General features: G+C 41.5%; 1 protein-coding gene across 1 annotated transcript in view; it reads right to left on the bottom strand.

Annotated features, from left to right (window-relative positions):
- PLXNC1 (plexin C1) overlaps window positions 1-14,303 on the bottom strand; it is a 98,119-nt gene that overhangs the window by 11,064 nt on the left and 72,752 nt on the right. The window contains exons 19-23 of the mRNA XM_054987754.1: window positions 14,014-14,138; window positions 12,680-12,878; window positions 10,827-10,973; window positions 5,851-6,028; window positions 4,355-4,458 (exon numbers count right to left, since the gene is read on the bottom strand). Coding sequence (XP_054843729.1) covers window positions 4,355-4,458; window positions 5,851-6,028; window positions 10,827-10,973; window positions 12,680-12,878; window positions 14,014-14,138 — 753 coding nt within the window. The remainder of the gene's footprint in view (window positions 1-4,354; window positions 4,459-5,850; window positions 6,029-10,826; window positions 10,974-12,679; window positions 12,879-14,013; window positions 14,139-14,303) is intronic.

Raw genomic sequence — 14,303 nt, forward strand, 5'->3', positions numbered from 1 at the left:
ACAGAAACCTTTCAAAAACAAAATCCAACGGGAGGCTGCTGAATTGGAATTCATATGCAAATTTGACTCTGTCAAGCTGGGACTGAATAGAGACTATGAATGGTTATCACATTATCACAGGTAACAGATTTCCTTTACAGCGGCGTGGTCTGGGGGAGCCCAGTGGTGCCTGGTATGGGCTTTTGGGGACCACAGTTCTCTTTGTCAGATTCATCTGGCAGGGAGAGCTGTGGTTATCGAAGGCTTATACTACATAGGAATTGGATGCTTTTACTGCTGCAAACTAACACGGCAAACTGACTCCACACCAAAAGGAGATGTTTACATTTACTAGCAAAGGAATGTTTTGGTTGCCTCCCCGCTAATTGCATCTTGTCCACTTCTGATATATGTCCCCTTCTCTCCCCTCTCCCTCCTCCTCTTCTGTATTTGACCAGTTTGTATCATGCATCTGACGAAGAGAACTTGATTCTCGAAAGCTTATGCTACAATAAAATTGGTTAGTCTTAAAGGTGCTACTGGACCCTTTTTGATTTTAGTAGTTTAGTAGAACTCAGTCTGCAAAGTGGTCTATCTTGCAGAGTTGCCTTCCTATTTAAAACCTGGTAGGGCTGGGTATTTTCCTCCTGGTTCCACAGCTGGAAGTTTAGTCAAGAGACACTGGTAGCAGCTTGTTACCCTGGAAGTAAGGATTCACTCCCAGTTTTGAGTTTTGTTCTCAGGATGGCTTGTGGATACAGCCGTCCTTGACATGTACTATGCTCAAAAGTCATTTAAACAGAAGCTAAATGTGACTGGAAACCTTTGTACTGTTAAAGACATCAGAGAGCCAAGATTTTCTACAGTTTCTAGTTAAGGAAGTCAAGAAGGCTCCCAAAGTACTATCATTCTGCAAACTGTGTAAAGTAGAAATGTTCAGAAAGGCTTTCTTATAATGGAATTCCTCTGTAATGGGACAGAATAGTCCAGAAAGGCACCTTCACATGGGAGCAGAGAGTGGAAACTGAATTGCCTTTCTAATCCCACATTCTGTATTGCTTGCATGATGCCAGCCTAGTTAGTTTGCTATTTACTTTGTCTTCTGGTCCTAGTGCATTAGTATTGGTATTCAGTTTTGTATTCCTAAGTTCTATTGCACTGTTCATTTGCATTGCTGATTGTATATCTCACATTGTTGCTCACATTGTCATTCAGTTTTGTAGTCCTACTGCATTGTTCATTTGATGTCCTTTACTGTAAGAATGCATTTTCTCTCTCTCTGTACTCTACAATCCATCTTGATTCTCCATGAGAAAGGTAGGCTATATATAAAGTAAACAAACAAATTCTATTGCATATCTGCCATTTGCTGTCATGTTGAAAGACCTCTAGAGTGTAATTCTTACATGATGCTGAAGCTGGAGGGACTAAAGATCAGATGATGGAAACAGAAAGACAGCACAAGAAAACTGAAGTGAGGGGAGGTCACTAGAGATGGAGGTACAAAATAACGTGGAATTGAGAAAGACAGAAAGGGGAAAGAACAGATGGGGTGCAGAGACATCTGTGAGAGTGCAAAGAAGAAAAAAACTATAGGGTGCAAACAGAAGATTAACAGAAACTAGGCTAAAAGGAAATAGCGAATTAAAAGTGTCACAAAAATGTTATTTTGCAGCTGATGAGGCAGCTGGCCATCTGGGATTAATAGTATATAATTAAAATGTAAAGTGACCGTTCAAAGTGATTTAAACTCTACAGCTCTGCCATATTGCTTTTCCTTCCTCCTCATTTTAACTTTTTTAAAGAGGACATTACTCATTCCCTAGGACTATTTTGTATATCCATATCACTTCAAAAATTGTTCCCATCTTGGAAAATTGTCCCCTCCCTCCCTGCCACAACTGATACACAGCATTATGCAGGAGATTATCTTTTCTACTACATTTTTCATTTGGGATGAGGATGGAGGGACACGAATGGTAAAAATAAATGAAGATGAATTAATGATTCTAATATTTGCTTCACTTTCAAATTTCTAAAGTAACTGAGTTACTTTCACAAGCACCTCCTAGAAATTTCCAAGAGTGTATTCTTTCTCCTCTCCTTCTATCCATATTTGTTTTGTTGTTAAAATTATAACCATTCTCCTAATCCTTTTTAGTCAAGCTATTGCTGTCAAAGAATAACTTCAAAAGTAATGCAGTTGAATATCACGTTTTTTGAAAATACAAGCATCCTTAGCTTTTTAATTACTGAAATGACAGGCCTAGGATAGGATATGTGCCAAAAGAAGGGGGAGAAGCAGAAATTTCTTTTACAGCCTGGCAGCCAGCCCAGAGAGAAACCAGTTTGTTCACTGATCCACTTTGTAGAAAGGTTTTACTTCTGCCAAAAAAAAAATGTCGCCTTTATAGAGTGCTCCTGGGACAGGAAGACACAACATATTGTTATGACGGCTGGCTGACTGCTCTTTTGCTAGGCTAATGCCCCAGAATGATTGGTTTTTATTTAACAAATGTGAGTTAATGAAAGGATATAGTCTCCTGACAAACAGGAACCTCATAGACAGAAACCTCACCAGAACTTGGATAAGGTGACTCCCTCTTCACAGAAGGGGTGGGAATGTATTTTTGTGTGAAGCAGCAGCAGTTAGAACAGAAATTATTAGTACAGGCTAATTATGTGGACCTGGAATTTCATGACTGGAACGCCAGACATTTAATTTGGATTTACGAAGCAGCAACCAGGAAGGGAGACATATGAATGGGGGCACCGCAGTGCAGGTTAACTATTCCCCCCATGCCATTTTCTTAAACAATGGCACACAATTCTCATACCTGAAGCGTGTTCTAAGCGTGTGGGGGGCAGGCACGATACACGCACGTGACTTTTTCCCTACTGGGATTCAAAGAAGCTCAACAGTGTCAACTTGGTCGGGAAATGCACAGGGAAAAGAGTTAACCCCCTCTTGCCATCCATAGAGACCCAGTGCAATGTAGTGCTTGAAGTGTTGGACTAGGACCTGGGAGACCCGGTTCTACTCTCCACTCTGCCATGGAAACTCACTGGGTGACATTGGGTCAGTCACTCTCGGCCAAATCTACCTCACAGGGTTGTTATAAGGAAAAATGGAGAAGAAAGATGTAAGCCACTCCAGGTCCCAACTGGGGAGAAAGGTGGGGTGTAAATGAAGCAAATAAATAATTTATATTGAGAGTATAACCCCCTCATTAATGTTTTCTAGGGCCAAATTACAGTTTTGTGCTACTTGTCATGAAAAATCTGGCATCATGCAAAGTTTGGGCAAAAGGGAGTAAGATAAATGAGACATGAATTGGCTGAAAAGTTGATTGAAGCATCATGAAAAACATGTTCTCTCTTTCTCCATCTGGGGATCCAATGTGGAATAGCAGGTCAGTTGCCTGGCAGAACGCCTCTTTGTCTCCACTTAAGCTGTACTAATATATCTGTAAATAAGGCAAATGCTACAAAATATGGTAAGTCTCCAGTTCTTCCTCCATCCTACTTGATAACATTGCCCATGAAACTTCTCACTCTGGAGACTATATGATGAGATCTCTTTCTCTCATCTCTGATCGCTCCTTCTAACAGTGAGACTGAAGGAAAGCCACCCTCAGATCAGGTAAGGGTTTCTGCATACCCAGAGGACTCCCCTGGTATGTTAAAAAAAACCACTTCATAAATTAAAAGGATGCCCTCCCTCTCAAAGACGAGTGAGCAATAAGCATGCTCACTGCCCTCTTGGAATGATGAAACCTATCAGAAAATTCATCATCAGTTAGAGGTGGGTGGGTGGGAAGGAAAACAGATAGGAAAATTGGTTTGATCAAGCCCCTCAGAGTTTAGATTATCTTAGAGGGAAAATATTTGTACTGGGGGAAACCTGCCATTCATTTATTTCCCTCGCAGTTATTGAATGCCTCTAACAAATGTCTAATTCAGAAATTTGGTCAGGAGAATAATACATGAGTCCAGAGATTCGGGTTTTCTTAAAGAGGAGGCAATACTTGCAGCTCAAGGGAGAACAATACCATGCTTTATAACGTTTAATCCTCAGATGTATCAATATTATTATATTGAGCATATTAGCTTTGCACATTTTCATTTTTTTCCTGATGCCTCAATAAATTTTGATTTATAAGGTATGTAGATGAATACTCATTACTATTCCTGTTCCAAGACAAGTTACCCAAAAATATAGTTTGGCCCTCCAGACAGATATCAAACAAGAGACAAGTACCTTGATCAAGAGAATCTTTTCTCCTGTCTTCTTTCAACTTATATCAGATTCTTTCACATGGAAGCTTTTTATTAGAAATAAAATTTGCAACATACTTAGTATTTGTGTTATTACCTCATAATGGCCAATGGTGTTCAACTTGGCAATTCCGTTTTCCAGAATTACAGAGGAAGCATCTCTGTCTAGAAGTTCCTTTGCTTGTGTATCTGACTGAAGGGCTGCCAACAAAAAAACATTTCTGTATCATATTGGAGTAAAAGGTTGTAGATTTGCCCCAACATATGATCTTCCCATTGGGAAATTATCTTTTCAAAATCAGTTAAATCTCGACAAAAATTGTAGCAAAGAAAGCAAAGAGAGCAGAGCAATTACATTACACTTCTAGTGCAATCCTATGCTGTTATTCCAATATAAACCCATCAATGTTAATGGACTTCGGTGTATTCAAAGTAGCATCCTCTCACTCTGTATGAGACAAGCCTAACTTGCTCTTTTGCCTATAAGTTACAATTCTCAAAAAGGTCTAAGTTATTAAATGTATCTGCAAAGAAGTACAGTACAATCCCAAACTGAGTTACACCCTTCAAAGTCCACTGAAGTTACTGAAGGGTGTAACTGCTTAGATAGCACAGGGAGTGAACTTTGTGAGTTGCCTGAAAGAAGATTCTCTTCCATCACCACTACATCACTTTACCCCCAATTTCTGCACCATGTCAAGACTTTATGAACAGCCCCCAAACCAGACTGTTGCCAGTTGCTGCAATGCTTATTTCCGTGCAACATCCTTGGGTCAGCAAAGGCCACAATACAGGTTATGGTATTGTGCTAACATAGCATTTCATTTTACCCAGTTCTACATTCTTGGGACAGGAGCACTTGTTATAAGGTAGCTGTGGGGCAACTCACAAAAAAAAATCCCATAAAGGAGAAATGTGTTAATCATATTACATTAACAGTACAATCCTATGCAGAGTTATTACAGTCTAAACCCATTGAAATAAAGTTATACCAGTCTAAGACCAAGTAAAGTACATTACTTTAATGCAACAAAACTAACTTTAGTATATCTATATAACAAATACAGAAATATCTCTTTGTAATTTTTGAGTTTTTGACAGTTCTGAATCAAATTACATTGGTATCTTGGTGTCCTATGAAAAGATAAAGCAAAAGGAACTCCTAACTAAGAGTTCACATGCAGCCATGGCTCGGAATTCCACACCTGAGCTTCCATTTCATTCACTACCTCCTCCCCCTCCCTCCTCCACTCAGATTTAATAAATTTTTTCCTGCTTGCTGTTATATATAAACAGGTAAATTATGTCTGTTCTCCACAATTCCAATCACAAACACAACTGTGAAGCCACAAACTATAGTTTTCTAGTTTGGATGCAATGACAAATCATGGTTTGTGTTAAACAGGAACGAACTAATGGAGTCACAGTACACACGGCAGGAAAGGAGGGGGAGGAGAAAGCTTATAAGCTGGAGGCTAGGTTATGTACATGAAACCACTTTTAGCATAAGACATAAACTTACCTTCAACAAGAAACTGACAAAAATCAACATTTTATGAAACATGAAACATATGATTGTAGCAGCACTCTTACCGAGACCCATCTCATTGAGATGGAGACCATAAACAGACCCATTCTTGTTCTGAAAGGTTTGCAGGATCTTCTCTTTAGCCTGTCCTATGGTGTCACAATCCAGAACATTAACCTGGATATTCTGTGCGGTGTCCTGATCTTCATTTTCCAGATGATTTTCAAAGATAACATTTAATGCCTGAAGAACCACAAATATTGTTGCACGTTTCAGGTAGGCCATGTTGGTTTGCTGTAGAACAGCAGGGTTTGGGTCCAGCAGCACCTTAGAGATCAACAAGATTTTCAGGGTATAAGCTTTCCAGAGTCAAAACTCTGAAGAGAAAGTGATTCCCTGAAAATCTTGTTGGTCTCTAAGGTGCAACTGGACTCAAATCCAAATATTGTTGTGTTAGCTTCAAAAATTAAATCAGACAGGAATATATAATTTATATGAAGCATTAGGCTCCATAGGAGTCTTAAGTAATGTCTTGTACAATGTTTATTCATGCTATGCAGAGCAAATGTGCTGAATATGAGCCAGAGATAGCAAGGTTCAAATCTCATAAAAGTGGCCTGAGGTAAGTCAGCATGCCATAGACTATATAAAACTTAGTATAAAAACATCCCACCTCAATCCTGGATTGTTGTGTGGATAGAAAACTGAAGGCACTATATATATTTTTTATTTATATTTATTTATTTTCGACTTTTATTCCACCCTCCCCACATTTCCAGCAGGCTCAGGGCGGATTACAGACACATAGAAGTTAAAATATATAAAACACAGTTATTATAAATTAACAATCCTAAAAGCATCCAAATTTACACAGATTAAAATACATATATAAACACCAACATAGCAGCATAAAATTCCACTGACCAGATTTAAATTGTCAGAGCATATTTGCACTAAAAGATTTTTAAACGGGGGGAGAGGCGGTCCCGCAGATACGCTGGTCCCAGTCCGCATAGGGCTTTATAGGTTAATACCAAAACCTTGAACCTGATTCGGTATTCCACCGGTAGCCAGTACAGCTGACGCAGTGCCGGTGTTATATGCTCATGCATCGGCAACCCCATGATGACATGCGTCACCACATTCTGCAGCAGCTGTAACCGCCGGATCAGGTTCAAGGGAAGCCCTGCATACAGCGTGTTACAGTAGTCTAATCTAGAGTGACCGTTGCCTGGATCACTGTAGTCAAGTCGTGGGACAAAAGGTAGGGGGCAAGCTGCCTGGCCTGTTGGAGATAGAAGAACGAGGACCTGGCAACCGCCATGATCTGCGCCTCCATTGTCAAGGAGGCATCCAAGATCACCCCGAGGCTCCTGACTCTCGGGGCTGGCATAAGCACCGCCCCATTGAGAGGAGGAAGCCGGGGTCCCAAGTCCACGTTTCCGCGACTCAAGTACAGGATCTCCGTCTTTGCAGGGTTTAACTTTAGCCAGCTTTGTCTTAACCATCCAGCTACGGCTTCAAAGGCATGCCCAGGACATCTGGGGCAGATCCAGGCTGGCCGTCCATCAGTAGATATAGCTGGGTGTCATCCTGACGCTCCTGACTCTTGGGGCTGGCATAAGCACCGCCCCATCGAGTGCAGGAAGCCGGGGTCCCAAGTCCACGTTTCCGCGACTCAAGTACAGGATCTCCGTCTTTGCAGGGTTTAACTTCAGCTGGCTTTGTCTCAACCATCCAGCCACAGCTTCAAAGGCATGCCCTTCTTCTTTATGCCAGAAATCTGCCATAAATCAGCTGTGACTTGATGGCACTTTCCACCACCAATCTGTTCTGGGCCTAAGGACTCTGATATTGCAGAGGTTGGGGTTTTAAAGTCTGTTTAAACTAAGGTAGCATGCAGCATAGTTCATCCGGAGGAGTTGCTACCTCAGCCTTCTACTGATTGATTGAACCCAAGTAGCCTTCTAAATGCAGTTATTACATACTAGCAACTAAGCCTGTTATATAAAAATGGGCTCTAGAAAACTGCCTCCGGAGGGCTGCACCACCATGGTAAACCTTTCTGGGCCTATGGAGGGCTGGGCTGCCAAGCTGGGCCTTCCTGCTGCAACACTGAGCCTTCCTGGGCCTCCAGACGCCCCAAGGAGGCCACTGTTGAGGGGCGAAGGCAAGCCGTGCTGCCGACAACTCACTTTTTATCCCCATGGAGGGGCCTGCGAATGCACCTATGCAGGCATAAAAAGTCAGTTGTCATCAATATGGCTTGCCTTTTATATAGTAGGATAAGACTTCAGGTAAACAGGGGAAAAAGTAACAGTTGTTTCACTACTAAGGGTAACAGAAATAAGGAGGATCAGTAATGAGGCTTAAAACTATTTGCAGATAACACACAGCTTTTTCTGGGCACATTACGTTATAACCCTGGGATACACAGAACAGTTAACAGTCAAGCTTTTAGTCTTGTGGTAAAGATTAGCCTTTCAGCATTCTCACAGGGTAAATATGAGCTCCTCTCAGACACTACAAATCTCTGGTCAGTTTCCCTCATAGCCACAGTCTCTTTCCAAATCAGTATCTATACTGATTTCTCATGAAAGTCAGACTCTGAGATTTATATAATGTCCTTAGACAGGTTCTCTCCCAATTAACACTCTGGAGACGCAAACCCTATTTTCGCACATTCTCTGGCTTATCCTGCTTACACACAAGACACACTGAGACTGGATCCCTTCAGTATGGTGATCCTCTATCCAATCTGAGCTGATTTTTCTCTTTCACTCCTCTCCCCACTTCCTCAGCCATTCATTTATTATTTCCATTATTTACTGCATTTATACCCCACCTTTCTCCTCAGTGTTGACTAGATATGGGCATGAACCCCCCCCAAAATGAACCACACGATTTGTGGTTCGTTGCATTTCCACGAAACAGGAACCATGAACTTCACAACCCTTTCCCAGTTCATGAATCGGGTTCATGGTTCATGGAATTTCACTATCACACACCCTGCAGCGGGTTCAGCCCATGGGCTGAAACCGGCACAGAGCGAGTGAAGCTCTCAGCCCCCATTCTCCTTCTGCCCTGGGTGGAAGGAGAACGGGGGCTGTCAGTTTCACAGAGCCTGCGCTGGCTTCAGCCCATGGGCTGAACCCACTGCAGGGTGTGTGAAACTGACAGCCCCCTTCTCCTGCCGCTTGCTGGCAGCAGGAGAACAGGGCTGTCAGTTTCACACACACCTCAGTAGCACCAGCCTGTCTGGGCTCATCAACTGCTCACTAAACACATGAACTGGGGCCTAAAAAGTCATGGGGTTCGTTAACACATGGCTCCACGAACCACGTATTAACAAACCATGAACCAGCCCGATTCATGCGGTTTTTTGGTTCGTATTGCAATTCGTGCCCACCTCTAGTGTTGACTCTCATCATTCATTTCTCCTTCATTTTACCCTCACAACCATGTGAGGTAGGTTAGGCTGAGTGTATGTGACTGGTGCAAGATCACCCAGCAAACTTCAATGAGAGAGTGGAAATTTGAAACCTGATCTCCCAGATTCTAGTCTGACATTGTAACTACTACACCATGCTGGCTTTCTGGAGACCCCAAGACCAGTGGGCCAGGGGTTAAAGACTCCTATTTTGGTACTACAAGGAACTCTGTACATGCTCTGAGGAGCCTCCTACAATCTAGGTAAAGGATACTTAGTTGAGTTACACCGACTGTATTGCTTTTATTTGAGAGATTGTGTGTTGTGTTATAGTGTGCTCTTCTCTGTGTTTTGTATTTTGTCCCCTTTCCTACCACTTTTGAATCCACCTACCATTTTTCTCTTTTTTCTATTATTTCCATGCCAGTATACATTCAAGTATATGTTTCTAATACTAGCATTGGTTCAGCCATTTCTGAAAAAAATTTTCTGAGAAAAATCAATTTTGATAACATGAAACTGATTACATTAAACATGAATTAAAAGGGGGAGAATGGGAAAAGCATACATTTCAGCCTGACCTTTCACTTAGATTGTGATACCAAAACTTTTTACTGCCACATACAGTTGTAATGTGAAGGTGTTTATTTTGGTAAATAGGAAATATGTTTTTCCCTGTACTGGCAATTAAAAAAATATGTAAAAGCAAATGTCAGTGGCCTTCTTTGCCATTTATTGAAATGATCTATCAAGTGTTTTAATAACCTTTTTTGGGTATAAACTTCAAGACTGTAGCTGTGACTCACTAGAAAGAAAACACTTAAAAGAGGAAGCAACCCCCTTTTTTCTGAAGAAGGAGATATGTTATCTACAGGACATCTTGGGGGTTTGTTTCCTCTTTTATCTTTAAAAATATTCTCAGTCTTCTGCTCTCAGTTTTACTGTTCAAAACTAAGTACAGTACATAAATGGCTAATATTGCATCAAATTTACAGTGAGGACAAGAAACTCAAAGGCCAGGCCCTGATGATGAGAGGGACACTGAAGTGTTCTGCTGAAATAGCTACTATGCAACAGTAGCACAATTCAAGGCCGAATGTGGCAGCGAGAGGGAGACACGAGGGCTCCACTGAGCCCTATGTTCTTTCCTTCCAACCTATGCAGCTCTGCAGAGATTGGGGGGGGGGGATAGATAGTGCTAAAAGATTTTATGGATGCAATGAAGGGCTTGAAAACTCTGAACAATGGTTGCATTCCTAAGAACACTTTCCTGGGAATATGTCCCCAAAATAAAATTGGACTGACTTCTGAGAATACCTGCTTAGGCTGGCTCCTAACGATCCTACATGAGACTCATAGTGTTTTCAGCTGCCTGGGCACATCTTCAATTCCCTGCCTATCTCCTTGCTAGTCTCCACGACCAACAGAATACGCAGAATTAATTATTCAAACTAAGCAAATATATGCAAATCAAACTATGTTGCAGAATGGAGTTCTCCTTGCTAAAGAATTTTTAGTTTTGAGTGCATAGTGCACAGAGCCAGTTAATAACACAAGTTATTTTACTCCAAGTTCTTTGTTGCATTTGTAGGACATAAAATAAAAACATACCACTGTGCTGAAATCAGTTACTTGCCATAATAGCCAGTCTTCATTTAGTGTGTACAAAGCCCTGCATGTTATTACATCTACAGGACCCTTGATTATCCTTTGATTCAGTGTTGTTACTAGCAAATAGAATGGTTCTCCAACTGTTTCCTAAGAAACAAAACAAATACAGCTTACATTTTACTTATCTGTTCCTATTTTTATCACCTTTCTTTACATTTCCTTTCATATTACAACTTTTTTGAGCTCAAGTTACTGCAGTGTAAAAGAAAAACAAGAACATCACACATGCCTGGGCCATAATCATGAGTCATGACCCCCTTCAAGTAATAATGAAATTGGGATATAAACAGTATGTTTATTTTGTATATTTTGATAAAACATAGTATATGTATTCTGGGAAGCTCGCACTAACCACAGCATCCCAGGAGGTATGTGTATGTTTAATGTAATATACTCGTGAGAAATTATCATAAAGTGATAACCTCTATACTTTTCCTACCTAAAAGTGCTTTCTGTAGGAAATGCATTAGCATTTGAAACAATATATTCCACAGAAACACCATGGAAAGGCACCTCATTCTTTTTCACATTCTTCACTTTACATACTCGTTCGTTTTTTTCATTAGATTACAGTTACCCAAAACATAAAATTCCTGTTCATTTCATTAACTCAAACAAGTATGCACAGATTATGACTTCATTGCAGAATTTAATGGGAAAGCCCCAACATTTGGACTCTGTCAGCACTGAGCTTCCCAAGCTTTGAACAGATGACTAGATAAACAAATTGTTGCAAATGACCATCACAAGTGTTACTGTCCGGGGTCTGAGGCTCAGCCCCCAGACTTACCAGGAGAAGGGGACGGGAGGCAGCTGGGGGACAGCCGCGCAGCCACCCCAACAGGTACGCAGGATCAAAGCAGACCAACAACAGAAGGGGGAAGGAGGCATCCCCGCCACAGGAGGGCAAAGAAGCACCCAAGTCTCAGAGAGTCAGGTGAGGCAGGTGGAAGCCAGCTAGTCCCACCCTCTGGTGGGAAGGCAGGGGGCTGGGCAGGGAGAGTGAGGACCCCCAGGAGAGGAGTAGACCTGAGAGAGGAGGCACAGGAAGCAAAGGTAGTCAGCCAGAAGCCTTACTAGACAGGGAGAAGAGGCAGCCAAAGCAGCACGGAGCCACGCCCCAGCCTGCAGACCAGCTAGAAGGTATTAGCCTGGTCCAGGAGAAGCCAGGAGCAAAACAATCCCAGGTGAAGCCACCTGAGGCAATCTGCAGGAAAAACTTGGCAGCCAGCCAAGGAGGCACAGGTGTACCTGCTCCAATCAGCCAGCAGAGCAAGCCCAGATGCAACTGCCTGAGTCGGCCAGGGCCGTGGATAGAGTGCAGGAGGGGGGCGTGGCTGACAGGTGGAGCAGGAAGAGATGAAGGGATAAAAGGGAAGTCCACCCACAGGGTGGGGTGGTTTGTGTAGGAGCATGGTGGAGTTTGGAGAGAATGAGAGAGAGAAGCTGGAAGAAGTAGGAGTGAGAGAGATGAAGAACAGGAAGAGGAGCAAGCCCAGAGGAGACAAGGAGGGCAGAGGCTTTGAAAGGCCAGGAGAAAGGGGAGGCAGCCAGGACTTTGTCAGGTTGAGCAGACCTGCGAGTGGACTGAGAGGGAGCAAGGGTGATGTATACCCCCCTCCTTCCACAGAGCAAGAACCTGCACTGTCCCTGACGGCTTCCAAGAATCAAGGTCAGTAATGCCAGCACCCTGCATAGTAGTGCTCATGGTGGCAGCTGACAGTTACTTTCAGGTTTGTGCATGAAAATGAACCAACGTCCCATCTTAAATAGTAAGAAGACACAATACTTGCCCGAAGAAAAGCTGACAGGCAAACAGACATCCAATTTGTCAACAGCTTTTCCACTACTGATTCTGTACGCCTTAGCATAAGCTTGGGTTGTATATTGCTAGACTGTTCCATCAAGTCCCTCATCAAAACTTCTAGAATATGGGTTAAATAGACGAGGTTTGTTTGCAATGCGATTGTCAAGAAAGATGCAAACCGGCACCTGTTTATAAAGAACACAGTAAGTCGGGCAGCAAAAAGGAGAGAACTTCGGGATTTCACTATGAATGAAAATGTCTTTAAGTAATAACAAGCATTTGACTTTTCTGCAGCCACACCCATACCTTACCAGCTGACCCTAAATATGCTTTATAAAATTCAATAAAAATTAAAAGGACATTGGATCTCTAAGAATTCATAAGGAAAGGGTGAACTTTGGAAGTATTGAAAATGTGGTAGCTACCACAGAAAGAACACAAACTCTTACCATTAAAAGGCAGAATGATAAAAAAATTACATAGCGGGTGCTATCTTGAATACAGATAATCCACATAGCAGATAAAGGTAGGGCTTCTGCTATTTATAGTCTTAAGAACCCCAGTACTACAGCAATAAACTCTTCCTACCACTCTACAAACAGCCAAAACAAAGCACACAGGGCAGGAGTAATGTGATTGTCTATCTAGATCAATAATCACTATGCTGCCAGTATTCTGTATAAGTTTCAAGGATACAAAGGGAATGACACGCCATAAAAAGTAAAATCAAGAACTGAAATGGGCTCAAGACAGATGAGGGTATAACTTCTGTGAATTATCACACTAGGAAAACTAGTGTGATAACTTCTGGGGTCCAGGAACCCTTCAGAATGGCATGCCCCTGCAGGTAGTGGGTGGATGGGAATTGGAAATATTTCCCCCTCTCCCCATATGATGAAGTTTCATTGGATCTAGGCCAACATGTCCAACTGGCTATAATACTCATGAATTCCTCTAGGTCTATTTATTCATCAATGGACTAAACATCCATCAGTGTACATAAAACAAAAGTCATGCACACTATGTAGTGTGAGTATTTCATACCTCCAAAGAGTTCCAAGACATTTCTGTCCATTTTGATTACTTTGGCAATGATTTTTTTTTTTTTTAGAAACAGCTGCATTATCTATCCATGATTTTATTTCATTAAAATTGATTATGAGCATGGCTTGGAGTAATACACTGAAACATGGGGAAAACAGTTTTGGGGGAAACTATTCTGCCTGATTAAGCAAAAGGAAACATGGCATTTGTGTATTTAAAAGCATATTGTTTGCCCTTTATTTTTATAGCTTGAAGAAAGTAACTTTTATTTCTTACTTGTCTTTCACGGAGAAGGTTTTCTGCTTTTCAAGAGTGTGGATCAGAGTAATAAGAAAGTTCTTGTTACAAATTAATGCAAACAAGGCTGTAATACTTGCATCCTTACAATCTGGATTTCTGCTCTGTAACAGTTAAAATGCATTACTTGTAGGGTATTTTTAATGTGGTACTTATTTTTTTTTCAAAATTACAACTGTAAATATAAGAATAAATAATATTGCATTCATATAAGAAGATAGGGAAGACAAAATAATATATTTGACCAAATCTTGCTAGTGAGATTTTGT

Source organism: Eublepharis macularius, chromosome 9 (genome assembly GCF_028583425.1).
Source record: "Eublepharis macularius isolate TG4126 chromosome 9, MPM_Emac_v1.0, whole genome shotgun sequence".
NCBI classification, from domain to species: Eukaryota; Metazoa; Chordata; class Lepidosauria; order Squamata; family Eublepharidae; genus Eublepharis; species Eublepharis macularius.